Raw genomic sequence first — 18,310 nt, 5'->3', positions numbered from 1 at the left:
AAGTCCATAAATGGCTACTAGCCAGGATGGGTAAGGAATCGTGTCCCTAGCCTCTGTTTGCCAGAAGCTGGGAATGGGCGACAGGGGATGGATCACTTGATGATTACCTGTTCTGTTCATTCCCTCTGGGGCACCTGGCATTGGCCACTGTCGGAAGACAGGATACTGAGCTAGATGGACCTTTAGCCTGACCCAGTATGGTCGTTCTTATTTTGCCTGCTTAGCCAGAGCAAAGACAAAAAGCAACTGCTCTAAGGCTACTAACAGGACAAGTTACATGAGAGAATGTTTAAGCATTCTGCTGCAACATTCACAGCAAAACCTTCCACAAATAAAATCGCTCTAGGAACAAAAGAATATTCCAAAGCTAGTGATACTGGGTTTCTCTGTATGTTTGGTTGTTTTGTTTTGATTTGGGGGGGGGGGGAATTCCTCTATTCTGCAGAATTCTGAAAAATCTAAGCCTCAAAAGACAAAGTAAGAGCTAAGAAATAGTGAACAGCACTGGACTGGGATCTCAGGAGATATGGGTTCAGTGCCTAGCTCTGCCAGAGACTTCCTATGTCACCATGGGCAAATCATTTAATCTTTTTGTGCCTCAGTTTCACTATTTGTCAGCCTTTTCTAGTTAGTTTGTAAGCTCTTTGGGGCCCAGTACAATAGTGCCCCAATCTCAAATGTAGGTGCTACTGTTATACAAATAAATACATAAATAAATAATAAAAAGTTCTTGCCTCAAAGTGCTTCCAAGCTAATGGACAAAATTTAACATTGAGGGCCGGAGGACAGAATGTGCTCAGCCACTTAATGGGCATGAAAGTAGAGGAGCGCACAGACATTGCCACCGCACAACAAAGCACAGAACAAGTGTAATCCATTCAATCCCCAGAATACCTTCACAGAACGTACTATACGATTCTGTACCTATTAACACTTACACTCCAGTCTATTTCATGGCGCATACACGTGCCCTTCCAGTGAGAGCCTGAGAAACTGACTATTCTGTGGACTTTTCTACTTATTTTATACATACATGGATACTGCCAATAGACCAGTAGGAGAATGTCAGATTTATTAACATAATCTAATGCACATAGACAAAATGCATTTTTAACCCATATAACTTAGCCAAATGAAGTCCAATTTTCACTATACCAATAACTGATATATCTACAACCTAAGGATTATGGCTAACATTCAAAAATGCCTACATGACTTGGGAGCCTAAGTCCTAGTATCTAAGTCACTTTAAAAACAGGATTTAGGTTCTTAAATCCCTTACACATTTTTGAAAATTTATCCTATAACCCTATCAAACAAAAAGTTTCCTCTGAAGTGTGAGAGATGTTTATTAAAAAGTAGCAAACAATTTTTCTTAGCAAACAGCATGAATTTCTCCCCCATTCCTCCTGTGCTTTAAAATGGCTCAACCATTTTTGACAAAACTTTGAAAATACCATTAGTCCCTGACAGAGAGAGCATGCCAAATTTTAGGTAAAATTACAAAACCATCAGAAAATCATAAGCAATAAAAATGATCCTTAATAAACAGACACAGTGAGTGAAGTAATATGTTTTATTGGACCAAATTCTGTTGGTGACAGAGACAAGCTTTTCAGCCTACACAGAGCTCTTCTTCAAACCTGGGAAACTAATCCTTAATAAACGGAAACACATAGGTAACCCTTAAACACAAGAGTGGCTATAAGAGCACAGTTCATGACTTAATACAAAAAAAATTGCTATGTTAAGTAACCTATGGCAAAATACTAAATAAGAGATGCTGCCACCCCTTGGTCACAATGTGAAAATCCATATGTCGAACTGCACTCTGCCCGTCACATCCTGCAGGCCTTACTTAGATAAAAACTCCCTGTAAAAGCAACTTGAAATCACTGGGCTTGAAGGGGATCTTTACTAGAATGCAGACTGTAGAATCGAGCCCTTAAAGTACAAATGATTCTACTCCTGCAGACAGTATTTCTTTAGTGCTCCAGGGAGTTTTCCAAGCCTTTCTTGAAGCTCTGAGAATCCACTCTTCTCTCTCCCATTTCTTGCATTTCAGTGAGTTCGTGAGAAAGAAAAGCTGTATACAGCTTCATCTGGGGCCCACCAGTGTCCTTCTTTCAGTCTACTGGAAAGTTCCTTTAAAAGCAAAGTATTCCCTCCCGGGACTCTGTACCTTTTCTTCCCATTCCTCCCAGCCCTTGCAAGCTCAGGAGGAAGGACCTAAGCTGAGTACTCTAACTCAGTGAGGTTCAAGTTACTGTGCATTTCACTACCACTAGAATGGCGATAGCTATTATTGTGTGTTAAAAATCTATTCTACCTAGCAGATTTTTAACAGATGCATAATACATCAAAGGCCTGATCACTGTTAGTATGGTTTGCAAAACAGGAAGGTTAATTTTAAACCAGCAACAAAAATCATGAAGCCATTGAATTCCAAATATACTGTTAGTACGGTTTGCAAAACAGGAAGGTTAATTTTAAACCAGTAACAAAAATCATGAAGCCATTGAATTCCAAATATAGCAATTGTAAAGCAATGCATGAAAAACCCCTATTGCTGTCATTTTAAATTATCCAATATTAAGTTACATAATGAAATATATAATTAACTCACATTCAGACAAATCAGAGAGAAGATTAACTTTATGAATGTATAATTATTACTCTTCATACAACCAAACTGCATTTTTATTAATTTCAAGAGAAGGGCAGAACGAATCAATAGGGACCTAATCCTGCTTCCACTGAAGTTAGTGGCCTCAGTCCCATACAGGCAGCAGGATAACTCCGCCTAACATCCTAGAGCCTACCATGAATAGGCTGCAGGCGAGACTATTAGAAGACATCAAATACTGCAGAAAGAAAACTGTTGATCTGAGCTATATAGAGATTTTTGGTAGCCATATAGACTACTTCACTATATACTGGATTTATGACCACTCCAGAATATATAAAATAGAAAACATTCATCTGTTTGGGAAAGGACTGAGCCATTTCCGACATTTAAGCTGTTCTGCAGCTCTTGCATAACCCTTTATACAAAACTGACCTTGACATTCTCTTCTGGGAAGCAATAGCTTTTCCAACAGTAAAATAATGGATTGAAAAATAATACTTTTATTGCATGTGTTAGCAAATCTTACATATGAAGCGTTAAATATTTCCAGGGGCTGTAATATTTATAATATAAACAAGCTGAACAATAAAAAAAAGTAACCTTTGATTTACTTCTCAAAGCAGCAATCTCAGATCTTTTTATCTTCTAGAATTACTATTTACAACTGAAATGATCACTTTGTAAAATAGTCTCAGTCTGAATTATCAATATTGAAAATTATAAAACTACAATATAGCTAAATTTCTTCTTTTAAAAATTAGCATCAATTTATACAACTAGGTAAATATTCAAAATACAATTGAATGAAAAGTATTCCATATTTCAAAGTAAAAATGAGAGCTACTTTATTTTGATCCAATCCTTTACTCAGGCAAAAAATCCCATTCAGTCAATAGAAGTTTTACCTGAAGAATAAATGAAAAAGGAATGCAGCATTTGGCTCTTTATACAGAGAATCTATATGACACTTCAGTAGAAAGCTTTAACACATAATTCATCATCAGGAATTTAATTTTAAAAGGATTACTGTGGTTATCATTTTAATAGTCAATGCCTTATGAAATAGATCAATATTCTGTATTACAGAGAAGTGCTCAATTTCTTATGCACTTGATTAATGCATTGTTATCATCTCAGTAATTAAAAGGAACAGGGTTATACACAATCAGCATGTACATCTTACTCAGCACCTCCTGGCAGTTGCCTGCAAAAATTAAACTCATTAATCACTATGACTCCAAAGAAAAGAAAGCTTAGGGAAAATGAAAAAGCTCTATTTTATGTAGGGGGAAAAGTCTAAAGACAACATCTAGAAAGATCTCCTGTTTACATGACAATATGGAAAGCAAGAATCTCGGAGGAAAAAAAGGTGATTATATTGCCAGAACATACATTAATATTCTGCTATTACAACACTCTGGACTTTAGTTACATTCTTCACAGGTACTGTACCATATCCCAATAAATTAATTTGAAAAGGCACATCTATAGCAAAACTATTATGTCATCTGGGTTATGTTTACATGACCACTCATTTTTACCATTTTAATAACTGGCCAATTCAGTACTTCCACTGAAACCAATGGGAGATTGACTTGTGCAAAGAGAATTGAATCAGGGACCTAGTTTAGGGTGATACAGAAGTATAACAAAATCAAGAACAAATGTCATAAACTTATCAATATTTTACACAAGTTCTCAGGATGCCTCAAATCACTGAACATGTTTGTTTCTTTTTGGTGTGCAGAACCAGCTACCAGAATTCAATACTGTGAAGTTTAGATCCCAAAATACCAATTGTATCCAGACAACTGTGTTATCTCATTTATAAAAGTTCACATTCCATGATGAACCTCATTTCACTCTCATCTGCTACTTCATGGTGGGATGAGGAGTTTCAATTTTAACTCTGATGTTTCCTCATTTTTAATTGTGTGGGTACAAATCAGACTCTTTGCATTGCTTCAGTACAGGTTTTTGTTTCTTATTTTAAATTACATGCAAGTTTCCTCTAGTATTGAAAGGAATACATAGGAAAAGGGAAATATTGCATATAAACAACAGGATGGATTGGAAAGGCCAAACCCCTGTCTTCATCTCGGTCTTGTATAGCACTGGGGAATGTACTGATACTTAAGAAATACTTAATAATAATTGACCCATAAAAACCAATCCATGATATAGAGTGCAGAATAAATATCTTTAAGGTATAAGGCCCTTATGATCATGATTAGCCTTTTCAAAAACCTTTCAATCTGCCTGATTATTAGGCACATTATAAAACAATTTAGTGGTTTTTAAAAAGAAATCTTAGCTATATTTTTAGTTGATTACCCCCCTCCCCTCCACAAAAACACACACAAGGTTTGTTTGTTTTTTATTTCCTACCTCTGACTTAGAAACTGTTGAACTGATTAATCTGAAATTTGGAAAAGAAAAAATCCTCTACTACTAGGAAAAATATCTTGAATGTTCAATTTTAGCCTCAGTGTGAAATTTACATCAGAGATTTAATTCTCTCAAAAGGGGTTTAGCATGCAATCACAGACAGGCTCCCCCAAATTACAAACAGCAATATCATATGCTACTACAATTCAATGGAACTGCCAGCAGTCAGTATTCCCTCTCTTCAGTGTTAAGTGGATTGTGCAAATATATATCACCAAATCACACAACCTTTGCACTTCATGCACCCAGTTTTGTCCTTTACCTGCCTCACATTTTGTTTTCCCCTTAGGGATTTTATGCCAAAAGCTACATTAATTTGTCCTGCTAAAGCCTTATTGTCGCTGTCATTCAGATATTCAGCAGCCAGTTGTTGCAAAAGGAAAAAAAAAACGTTCTGTTTACAACGAGTGTTCAATGGCCAAGGTCAGAAATCTGCCTGGTGTATATCTGAGCAGACTTCACAGACTGACAACAAGGCACAACAGAGCAGTAAACCACCAGCTTCCGTTTGAATTGCTTGGTGCAAAGCGAGAGTTCTCATTCCCTGGCAGAGCTGAATCACTTCAGCACCTGGGACAGCTCTCAAAGTCACAGCTCCCTAGAGCTAATGGGGAAGTGTGTGCGCGCGCGCGCACGGAGGAGAGGGCGTAAAGCATAATTTGTGCCTCTGCTTGTTGGAAAAAAATATATTTTAAAAAATTAAAGTTTACCACCTTAAAAGTGTCTCACTATTCCTTCCCTTAGCACAACTAGTTTCCAAAAACAAATGACGATTTACTGTACAGATCTAAACAAACCGAGGGTTGTTATCTCAACGACATGACTATAAGGAATTCCTAGCCGAACCTGAGATAGAAATGTTCATTGCATATTTCTACAATAGTCACTCTAAAGACAAATTGCACTACTTCCTTTCTGGTTACCTCTTAACCTTAACTAGGAAAATGATTCTCTGGGGAAATGTATGTGAAGCTTATGAATCAATTCCCTTTGCATTGCAGTTCCAAAGCTCTACCTGCATGACATGGTACACTTAACTCTCGCAGTTAACGGCACAGCTCTTTTTCTAAAAACATAACACAAAACAAATCCCCTTGCAGTCTAGCAACCTGGTTTTGGAATTAATCTGAACTGGTTGTACACATACATAATCTAGATTTGCCCCCATTTAAAGGGGGAGGGCCTTTGCAATGCAGACTTTTGCTATCCAGATCACTCTACGGATAAGACTAACTTTGTAAACGAGGGTATGTCTGGGGTTTTTTTAGAGCAGTGTCAGCAGAAATCATCTGCACATGTTAAATTCCCTTTGTTTCTTGGCTCGACGCTTTTGATGATCAGACAAACCGTTCCAGACATCTGTCCTATTGAAAACCCACAAAGAAACGCTCCAAGCTAAATTAAAAAAAAAATCCAGAGGATAAAAATATTCCGGAGACCAATAACAGAAAGCAGCAATTTCGCTTTCTCCTAACGACACCTAGAGGCCAGTGAGCTGAAGTTTCGGCATATTTCCGCCATAGGATCACATCAGAGAGAGAGCCCTCAGGCAGATACGGTTTCAGAATGAAAAGTTTTTAAACAAACACTTAAAAAAGTCTCGGGTGTTTTTAATTTGTGCGTCCCGCCACCCTCGGGAATTGTGTGTCGTGTTTAGGATGTTAGTAAGGATTACACCAGTCACCGAGAAAAGTAAATTCATCTCCAGCTACCTACTGGCCCTTGGAATAAACAGAATGGAAATTCTGCCGGAGAATTTGAGACTAACTTTTTCCTCTGCTAGAAAAACTTAGTCTGCTTCACCTGCCACAAAAAGTCTTCATGGAAGAAAAAAACAGGGCAAAACCAAAACCCCACAACTCCCTTCGCTACAGTACCCCTCTCAATAGGGATTTCAGGGATTCAGACATAAAACTGCGTTCTAAGTTGACACTTACAATGGTTATTACCAGTGAGTTCTATCATTAAAACTGATCACAGATCCAAACCTACCTTTGGGGAAAATACGTATTTTAATAGAAATATTATTCCAAAATTGCAGTTACTTTTCCCCTTGCCGTTTACTCTCTCTCTCACACATACACACACCCCCTTACAAATATAACAGCACGCACCGCTGAATTAGTGATGGGGAACGATCTGTTTGATTTATTGTCTGGACCTTCTTCCGGTGCCCTCCCTTTTCTAAATCTTCCACCAAGAAATAACTAGGGACAATCGATCCAAGGTGATTTAACTCTTTCCATCCAGGAGTCTCATCAGCAAGCCAGTGGCCTGGATGAGTCATGTTACTAAGGCAATATGCAAATATGCCCCTTTGAAACCGCTACTCCCCGCAGCCGCGGCAGGAGGGAAAGTGCAGGGAGCGAAGTTTGCATCCGGCACGCTCCGGGGGCTCGCGTCTGATCGTGTTGTGTCATTAATCAGGAGTTTCGAGCAAAACCAAAACAAAAATGGCCGCGTTGGGTGTGAAGTTGTCCCTGGCAGGGGTCCGGAGCTGGGCAGGAAGGACAAGAGGGACCAAAGCGGAGCCTTCTGCCCCAGGCAAAAACTTCCAGCCTTACTCGGAGGGGGCTGGGTGCAGCATACACGGGCGGTTTTCAAACGCACCCAACCCATCCACGTTGCACAGCATCCCGACCCTCCCCACCCCACTCCACTCATTCCCAGAGACCCCAGCAGAGCGGGAGCCGAGGTGGTTTGGGGGCTTGTTTACATGGCTATTAATAAAGCACCATCGCTGGCCTTTTGCAGGAAGCGGGGCGCAGATCAGGCAGAGAGAAGGCAGCCAAGCGACCTCCGGACACACACGAGAGAGACACTGGGACAAACAGAGCAAAACCCAAACAAGGCTGGGGCTTACATCTTCCTCCTCGGCGTCACTCCGGGGCTGGTACGGGAAGCGGGCTCGGCTCTCCTGCTGGAACGGGCGGGCGGTCTGGCCGGCAGCGCTGGTCTCCTCGGTGCACTGAGCCCCCAGAAGGTGACTCGCCTCGGGTGGCGCGGGGAAAGATCGGGAGGTGTTGATCTTCCCACCGAATCGCTGGTATAGTGAAGCCATCAAGTCAATCCGAGGAGTGGGAGTGGGAGAGACGCTTGTGTGTGTGTGTGTTGGGGGGGGGGGGGTTTACAGCATGCTACACACAGGTGAGCTCTGCTCTTCTCCGTAGCACATCAGTGGAGCTGGCGTGGAGGGCAGAGCGAGGAGGGAGACAGCATATTTATTCCTCTCCCTTGCTTCCACAGCATTGGGCGGGGGGGGGGGGAAACGGGGGGATTAAAAAACAAAAAACCAAGAACAGGCCCCGGGAATGTTGCACCAGACAAGGCTGCAAGCCACCCAGATATGCCGAACCCCAGCTAATGGCGCCGGGGAGGATCGGTATTAAATGGGGTCCGGGGGTGTGTGCATGGGCAGCCGGGGGGGCTGGGTAGATCGCCAGCTGTCAGTGCCTCCCCGGGATGGGCAGGCGTCTCCGAGGTCGCATTCCAGGAGTGCCACAGAGCGCGCGAGCGGAGCAGGCTGCAAACTGAGAAGCCTCATTCAAAGCACGTTGCACTTCTGGGGAGGAAGGGCGGGCTGCTCTCCAGCCATCTCCCTGTGGCTTTTCGGGAAAGAACTTGAAAAGGCGCAACAGACACCTGATCGCAGCCGGGGAGACAGGACCCTGCGGCTGGGAGCAGGGAGACTGACGAGGTTTCTATGCGTGAAAACCCAGCTCGGCTCACAGCAAACTCCCAGGGAGGGGGGAAAAATCAGACGGGGAGAGAGGACGAAAGCGTCGCCTGATGCCACTGGCTGCGAGCAAGCTGCTTCCCCAGTTTCAGTGAGCTTTGATTTCTGGCTCCAGGCAATTAGCAGCGATCCCTCTGAAACGAGCGGAGGGTGGGGGGCTTTCCAGTCCCCACCCCTACGCTCTTCACGATTTATTTTACTTAATCCAGTATATTGTGCCTCATGCTATTTTTGTATTAATTCATTTTGCTGCATTAAAACGTGCTTCAGCGCCCCTCTGTGGAAATCCACCCGAACTGTGCTCATCGCCAGAGGAGCCTGCGATAAACAAATTGGAACTGCTTAGGGTGGGGAGTGAAGAAGACGGTGAGGGTCTCTCTCTCCCCACCCTCACCACTGTTCAGTTACAGGGCAAAACAATACGACCTGGGCTTTGTGCGGTGTTAATTTCAAGGCTAAACGGGGCCACTAATTAATGCACTTTTACAGCTAATGGAGTGGAAAATGTGCACACGATTAAAGTGGGCACGGGGGTTTCTGCAATTGGTGTCCAACGTGATTACTTTGGCAGAGGGTTACAATTCCTCTTCTCTGAGCATCAGGCTCCTGGGTTTCCATAGCAACAGATGCTTAGGTTTTAAAGTCGGAGGCCAAGGAGAGAGAAAAGGAGCCACAGTAGCAAACTCCTTCCCCTTCCTCTAGCAGAAGTCGTCTTCTTCCCTTTGATATCCAAATGACCAACCACTCTAAGAATTACTCCCTTTTAGACAAGCAACACCCAACATATGCTATAACTGTCTATTCCTACACACAGATCACTCAAGCTGTTTAGAAAATCCTTTCCCTCAGTTATAGTTCAGGAAATGAAGCCCCTGGAGAAATAATTCGTTTTTTTAAACCTTTGGATCTTACTGAAAGTTTTAGTGTGATTACAAAAATAAAAGAGATAGATGGATGATGAGGTTAACAACTTAAACCCTATAGTTTGAAGGAAAAATTTAAAAGTTGTGCAATTAACCTGCTTTTCTTCTGTTAAAACACCAGTCTGATCATAAATCACTTTATACCCAAACAAATTTCATGCACTATTTTTGTCTTCAAAGTCAGGGATGGAAAGTCATAACATTTAGATGAAAAGGAACCCTTATCTCATGGGGGGGGGGGGGAGAACACATGCAGTGCTTCCTTCCTGACTGCACTTGAAAGAAAGAAATAATCATTTTGATCTTCAGAACTTAGATCCTGACATTTAATTAACACTAGAAGGTGAACTCATGACTCTTAGAAGTAAAGGTCTTGGTATGCATTCTACCAGTTACCTAAATGTAACCAATGCAACTTTCCATAGGTCAGCAGTCTATCTGATTGATTCATGGTTCTGTCACCAGTGAACTGAACATTAGTCCAGAGTCCTTGTCAGTTCCCTCATTTAAATCTCATTATGATCACTGGAAAACTGCATGAACAAGTCAGTGAACTCTCCTGGGATCTCATGACTAATTGGAACTATTAGCAACAATCAGCAACGAAAAAGGGTAACAACAAGAACCAAACTAAAAGGAAAAATAGTTTTGGGTTTTTTAAAAAAAACAAGATGAGCATAAAGGAAGCATCAAAGGCATCTATAAAAAGGCAAAAATAGCACAGAAACCATGAATGCCTGTATAAAAGTGAGAAAAATAACTGATGACAGAAAAAAGAAAACATATCTGGTCTAACATAGTTTAAAAGGGAAAGATTAAGATCCTGAGCAGCCCATATAATTTCAATAGCTTTCAAGTATTTTTAAAATTCTTGACAATTGAGATTTCATGTATTCAAATTTGGACTATAACCACACATACAGCATATATATAATTATATATCTACATACAAAACACTACATTAAAAGAGCATTCAGATTGCAAAGTCAAATACTCAAAAGTTAGGAAATAGAATTAAGGCCCTGATCCTGCACCTTCTTGTGTGCAGGTGAATTTCTGTCCCCATGTGGAACCCCACTATCTTCAATGGGGTTCTTGAGGGCAGGGAAGGCTGTCTGTTCACAAGAAGTCTCAGGGTTGTGATCTAAATTGATCGTGCAAACTAACTTAAGCTCCCTTGTGTATATACATTATGATTAGGCTTGGAAGGGTTAGATTTTTATCACTAAATGTCAGTAAACATTGATTTCACTGTACACACAAAAACAAAAAATATTTCCATAAATACTAATTGACATTTACAGATAGGCAAAGTAAGAAAAAATGAAGCTTGCAAACTTATTAGAGTTTAATTTATGGATATTTATTTGGTGTATTTTGACATGTGATGTTGACCATTTGTGTTTAATGGTTATAAAGCTTTAACTTTTTGAATCTCAATATCTATCATTAAATAATTGTTGCCTGACCTCCTCTATTGTCTGACTCACCCCCCAGAAGTGTTCCCACTGTGAAAATGTATATAGACAAAAAATATAAAAATGCTTAAAAATAATCAATATTATCCATCACAATTATTAAAAAACTAAAAACTGAACTCTACCAAGACGAATTATGAGATCTTGTCCATGTTGCAAAGCCAGGGACAGGCCCAGCACTCCCGAGTCCCAATTTAATGTCTAATCTGAAAGTTCCCCTTTTCTTTTTTTAATTCTGTGCCTCATTCACTCTGTCCATCTGTACAATGAATGGCGTTGGTCTGTGTATGTGGTTATGTAATGAAACACTGCATCATAATACATATGCAACATTGCAGCATAGAGAGCAGGATAAATCCCCCCTCAAAAAAGGAAAAAGCACCAGTGTTTAAAATGTAACATCCAAGTGGCAATAACTAACTCCTGTACAGACATTGCACAAATGTGGTTTCGTTGCAGAAAAAGAGCAAATCAGCTTGGGATGCTATTTTGGTAAATAAAGAAATTTGTACTGTGAAATAAATTTAGAAGTCAAACATAAAAGCTTACAAAAATACAGATACTGAGATTGGAGGTATTTAATTAATCTCCTTCTTAAAAAATCCTCTTTCCCCAGCATCCTGGGAATGTAACTGAAGACAAGAATAAGACCCTTAAAAACAAATATGATTCCTCCCAAACACCTGCTGGTTGTCTAGTCTAGGATACAATATTGTATACCTAATACAAATTCCTAACTAGTAACATTTCCTGTCATATAAATATATTATTTTAACAGAATTGCTATGGCAGAGAAAATATATTATGTTTTTAATGACATTTTAAAAGCTACAAGGGGACATGCAATTCTTGATTTAGTCCTAAGTGAAGCAAATGATCTGATCTAAGAGGTGAATACAGCTGAACCTGTCAGTAATAACAATCAGAATGTAACTAAATTTAACATCCTTGCATGAGGGAAAATACCCACCACTGTAGCATTTAACCCACCACAGTAGCATTTAACTTCAAAAAAGGGGAACTACACAAAAATAAGAAAGGTCATTAACAGTCACAAAAGTGAAATGCATGCAAGCTGAATGGAAACTATTTAAAAACATCAGACACTAAATGTATACCCGAAATTTAAAAAAAACAACCAAAAACAAAAAACAGTAAGAGGATCAAAAAATGCCACTGTGGCTAATCAACCGAGTAAAAGAGGTGGTTACAGGCAAAAAGACATCCTTTAAAAATTGGAAGTCAAATCCTAGTAAGGAAAACAGAAAGGAGCCTAATCTCTGGCAAGTTGAGTATAACAATACAAATAAGTAGGCTTAAAAAGAATTTGAAGAGCAACTAGAAAAAAGACAAAAACTAAAAACAGCAAAAACAAATGTAAGTACATCAGATGCAGGAAGCTGGCCAAACAATCAGTGAGGCCACTGGATGATCGATATGCTAAAGGAGCGCTCAAGGAAGACTAGACCATTGCAGAGAAACTAAATGAATTCTTTGTATCGGTTTTCACTGCAGAGGATGTGAGGGAGATTCCCACACTGAGCTATTCTTTGTAGGTGACAAATCTCAGGAACTATCCCAGATTAAAGCATCAATAGAGGTGCTTTTGGAACAAATTGATGAATTGAACAGTAATAAGCCACCACAATTTGAAGACTTCAATAACTCGGACATAGGTTAGGGGTTTGTTATAGAAGCGGATGGGTAGGGTTCTGTGGCCTGCTTTGTGCAGGAGGTCAGACTAGATGATCATATTGGTCCCTTCCGACCTATGAGTCTGTGACAGTGTAGATTTGTTCCTGTGCTTCTTCAGGGAATTTCTTGAGCAGATGGTATAGTTTCTTTTGGTAATTCTCAGTGGGGTCAGAGGGTAATGGCCTGTAGAATGTGGTGTCAGAGAGTTGTCTAGCAGCTTCTCGTTCATATTCCATCTCTAAGGTGCCACAAGAAATCCTCGTTGTTTTTGCTGATACAGACTAACATGGCTACCACTCACACCTTAGACATAGTTTACTTAGTCTAATAAGATTTATGCTTATTGTGAATGGATTCTGTGAATAAGTTTTCTTTCTTCCTTGGAAGAAAAGAAAATATTTGTCATCATATTTTCTCTCTTGGAGCACTACAGTTCATCAAAATCTAGCCTAGATGGACATTAGCTTTAGCCTAGGCTATCGCACTAGTTTTATGGCATGAGGCTAGGTGCTCTGCAAAAGTCTCATCAATAGCTCACTTGGTCAGTAGAGGGTTGTCTTCTAGTGTCATGAGACACCACAAAATTCATAGCTGTTCTTAACACAGGATTTCATTTAGCTAGAAATAACATCTCTAGCGGTATTTGTTTTTAAATTTAAATACCAACTTGCCAAGCACTAAACAGATTTTTTCCACTCCTATAAGAATTTATTTTGCTCAGATAAAACTTTCAATTTATGAAATTGTAATGGCCTCAGGGTTATGCCATCTATTTATTTGCGATTTTATGCCATCTAAAAAATAGAAGAGCAAAATCTCTCTTTTCTGTGTGGAATGAGTCCTCTGCACCAGGTTAACAATCTTCAGGGGCATACTTGGTCCAGTTTTTATCTAATAGCTGTGCTGGAAAGAGCAAACAGCTCTACAGTCGTCATATATTCCTAAGAATAACGGCTGCTCTTCCTGTAGCAACAGCTTCTAAGGAATGGCCTATTTCAAGTTTTGCTCCTCTGAAAAACTCCAGATATACAGCAATGGCTACAGGCCATCTGAATGGGTTAACCCTAGTTAGCACTCATGAAGAGCTGACTCAAGACACTAACAATGGAGAGAAAATAAAACTGACCTCTTCGCAGGACAGCCAAGATCTTAAAAGTTTGTTGCTTATGTGCCACATGAGCTAGACCAGTGGTTCTCAACCTTTCCTCACTACTGTACCCCTTTCAGGGGTCTGATTTGTCTTGAATACCCCCAAATTTCACCTCACTTAACTACTTGCTTACAAAATCAGACATCGAAGAGTGTCACAGTGCACTATTACTGAAAAATTGCTTACTTTCTAATTTTCACCATATAATTATAAAATAAATGGATTGGAATTTAAAGATTATACTTACATTTCAGTGTGATCTTTGAGCCTGTTTTTCACTTGAGTCTTGTCATTCTGGGAGGCAGTGAAGTGACAGCCACAATTAAGTTTTTCTCCACACTGAGTCTATTTCTGCTCTTTGTCTTGATGGCAGTCATGGCAGAAAATGAGACTTCATAAAGAAATGTTGACCCAAAAGGTAATGGAACATCCAGCGCCTGGTTCCCAAGGTCAGTGTTCTCTTTTTGTACTAAACACCAGAACTGGGTTAGTGTGAAGTCATTAAACTTCATTTGCAGACCACGGTCTGAGGACAGCTCAAGAAGATTCTCCTGCTGACTGGCAGAGAGGTTACTGCTGCTAACCTCTGAGAAAATGAATGGGTTTCTTACCAGTCGAGTTGAGCTGAGTTGTGTTGAATGTTGGGGAAATATCAGTTGAACTTAGATGTCAAGTGGGCCATATGACCTACATATTAAGCTTCAAGTGCTTTTGTGGAAATAGCTGAAACCTTTTTTTTCATTTTAAGCTCTCAAGTCTGGAACTCAGAAAGCTTTCTTTGAAAAAATCTACTGGCTTACCAGCATGCACAGAGTATTTTGTCTTCAAATGTCATTGCAAATGCACCTCTTCATACTGTTACTTGATAGAGTTTCTCCTCAAAGGAAACATAAAGCATGAGGTGGACTGCTATTTGTAGATGTGAACCCAAAAGCAATATATTCCTAGCAGAACTGATGATGGGTTTTTTCCCCAGTCATTTTCAATTTCTTACGATTTTCACTGTTGCCACTACCGCCACTTCCAGCTCCTCATTTACAAAAAAAAAAAAACTATCAATTTTTACATAGCAACCACATACACACCATGACAACTTCAAAGTCATTAACGTGCTTGCATGCATCAGTAAATGACATAAAATGCATGTCCAATACGTGTATATGCACTTTATGTTGCTGTAGAATATAAAGAGCAATATACACAGGCCATTGTCAGTCTGAGAATTTTAGTTTGTACTGACTTTGTTAGTGCTTTTTATGTAGCTTGTTATAAAAGTAGGCAAATATCTAGATGAGTTGATGTCCCCATTGAAGACCTCTGCATATCCCCAGGGGTACACGTATCCCAACGTGAGAACCACTGAAATAGACAATGAATTGCACATTTTCTGAAAGCAGCATCTAATTTGGATATTGATTCTACTTTCTTCACCAACCAACATTATAAAATCCTAGATCTACACTAGACAGAGAAAAATTAAGAGGTACAGGCAAGGGGAAAAAATATTGGTTTTCAGGGGTGATTTTAAATGAGATGGAGAGTCGAAGAGGCAGAAGGAAACAGAGTGGCTGTGTCAAATGGCAAATGCTGCAGAGGAGAAGGCTCACGTGCAGTAGCCATAATGTGTGTGGGTGGACAGAGAAGAGGCGAATGGCAGATCAGCAGAGGAACAGAGTGGGGAAACAGAGAGACAACTTAGTGAGACTAAATGGAGTCACACCACAGAAGATTTTAAAAACAAAGGAAATTATAAACTAGTCCCCGAAATGGAAGCTAATGGAGTTGTTTGAGGCTGGGGGTGACACAATCATGCTGCTTTGCTTGTACAGACATGGTTGTCTGAAGTGATGAGACTCGATGGGTCCAAAGAGACCTGAGTTTCAGTGATTAAGGTGAATAGATTAAGGAATGGCTGAGGAGAGGCAGAATGAAGACAGTGCCATAGCAACACATGCAATGACAATGTTGTAAACACCAAGGATGAAGATGAATTGCCTTAAGATGCTACCCAGGAAGCTGCACTTTATAGTGACAGATATCCTAGAAATACCAGAGAGAGATAAATATTTTAGATAGAAGAGGTACCAACTAGGAGTAACTGGGAAAAAATAAGAAAGACAGAAGATGTAGGCTGAATATCAGCAAATACTTCCCAAAGTGAGATCTCCCAAGAACAGGATAGTCTCCAACGGGAAGGGATGGAAATCCCATTCTTCAATCTATTTTTAAATGTCCTCAGCAAAGCATTAGGAAATGTACTTTAAGGAATAATCCTACCAGCTGGGATTGACTTGATGATCAGACAGGTCATTTCTACAATTCTGCAAATGTGCAGAGGTAATGAAATGCAGACAAATGACACTGAGGAAAAGGAGAATATGGGGCAAAGATGGACTCACTTACTGCCAGTGCAGACAACTGGGAAGCCTGACTAGCAAAGGGAGTTCAAGGAGACTGGATGTATGTATTTGTACAGTACCTAACACAGTGGGGCCATGCCTGGTACTCCTACTCAATACAAATAAAGACAATTAATAAATAATACTGATTTGTGCTTGAGCTTGTTCCTCTCACTCAAAAAAGCACTTCCCTCTTTAAAATCTTTACCTGAAAGAAGTTATGATGAAACTGCAAAACTATGTCATTAAGACAGGCAGAGACATTAAACACTCCTGCCTTGAGAGTAGGAGACAGCGCTAGATGACCTACTGAGGTCCCTTCCAGTCCTACATTTCTGTTATTCTATTATAACAGTTATGGAGAGATGCAGCTGTCCACAGAGTACAAAAAATGTCTCAGTCTTTCTTGCAGAACAGGGCAAATACTGGAATCTGGTCTCTAACATGTGTATTCTTCACTAGTTCACTGTGCAGCAAAGTTTTGCCAATATTTGATGGTAAAGTTGGGTACATGTAGAGGTGCCAGCTAGGCTGCCTGATGAAGGTGATTACTGAAGGAAATTATCAATGGAAAAAATGATCAGATGTTGCTTCATAAAGAATCTCTATAGGCTGAGGTGACTGTTACAGGAATGTGAGTTTTATCTCTGAAGCCTTTAAAGAATAGATGGGAAAATTGTCTCTTATCCTTGATGACTGTTATCTACAGAAGTTGTCTGTGAAGCTACACATTGTCATGTTTGAAAAGTCCCTATTTATTGTATAACCCGGACCACTTCCATCCCTGTTGCAGGAATACTGCTGACATTATTCTTCCCATTCTTACATTCTAAATTGCTGACTAGAAGCATGAGGTGTGATGTAGCTGTACATGTGATGCAGGTTTAGAGGGCTCTCACTCGCTCTCTCCATCCTAGCACCTGAAATATGTCTGGGCCTCTTTGACTCCCCATTCTGGAATGGTCCAGTGCCACTCCTTTATATTTAATCTGTAATCAATATTACACTGGCAGCACAGAACAAATGGACTTTAGAGAAATTCCGAAGTTGCCACCTCCCAAAAGGAACTTGCAGACAAAATACAATTCTAATGAAATGCAAGCGATTTAGCCAGGCAACATTCCAAAGACATACCAGAGCTTTAAAAAGGAACCAACAAGATATAAAATAGTTTGGTTTGAAGACTTCTCCCCTATGGTTTCCTTTAAACAGCACTGTGTTTCTTGGGACTTCTTGTCACCCAATCTCTGGCTGATAGACAGCTTTCTTGTTGGCGTGAAAGGAAGTAAATTGAATCCGTGGATGTAGGACTGAAGAGCAGTCTGACGTTATTATTAATATGAAAGGGAAGGAAGGTTAGCACTGGTGTATATTTTTTCCTGTCCATTCGTCTCCATAAAAAAAGTTAAAAATAAATTAATTAATCCATTTATAGATACTTTTCTAAGTACAAATTGCCCCATTTATTCAACTCCTGGTCACATGAGGCCTGAAACAATTTAGGACTTCTAATGCTAGTTGAAGGGTTTGTTAATGTTTTCGGTCAATTGTAATTAAGTATCAGCAAATAAATTGGCTTATAAGTGGGTGTCCAGGCAAATGTACTAATTTCTCATGGAACTCAAGATATGGGGAGAAGAGTAAAATACTGATGGAAGATTATCTAGGCATGTCCTTACTGGTTTAACAGACGTTTATGAGCACAGGTAGCTGCACATCAGGCTTAACGAACTTGCTAGTGTGATGGGGCAAGGCCAGATGGCTACAGTAAAGTACTGAGAAACAGGTATGTTAGCCCCAGACTAAACAAATCCCTAGTACCCTGGTAACCAAATGGCAGTTGCTCCAGGTT

At 40.0% G+C, this 18,310-nt stretch overlaps 1 protein-coding gene across 4 annotated transcripts in view; it reads right to left on the bottom strand.

Annotated features, from left to right (window-relative positions):
- DPP6 (dipeptidyl peptidase like 6) overlaps positions 1–18,310 on the bottom strand; it is a 799,862-nt gene that overhangs the window by 659,135 nt on the left and 122,417 nt on the right. The window contains exon 1 of one of the 4 annotated variants that reach the window (XM_032775621.2): positions 7,941–8,323. The exons of 2 other annotated variants lie outside the window; for them this stretch is intronic. In XM_032775621.2, the coding sequence (XP_032631512.1) occupies positions 7,941–8,138 (198 nt within the window). In that variant the 5' untranslated portion in view covers positions 8,139–8,323. Of the gene's footprint in view, positions 1–7,940; positions 8,324–18,310 lie in introns of those variants that run through there. One more of the 4 variants, XM_032775625.2, reaches the window with a different exon arrangement.

This window comes from Chelonoidis abingdonii, chromosome 2 (genome assembly GCF_003597395.2).
Source record: "Chelonoidis abingdonii isolate Lonesome George chromosome 2, CheloAbing_2.0, whole genome shotgun sequence".
In the NCBI taxonomy this organism is placed as follows: Eukaryota; Metazoa; Chordata; order Testudines; family Testudinidae; genus Chelonoidis; species Chelonoidis abingdonii.
Note: the sequence above shows the minus strand (reverse complement) of the source record. Positions and strands in the feature narration are given on the sequence as shown.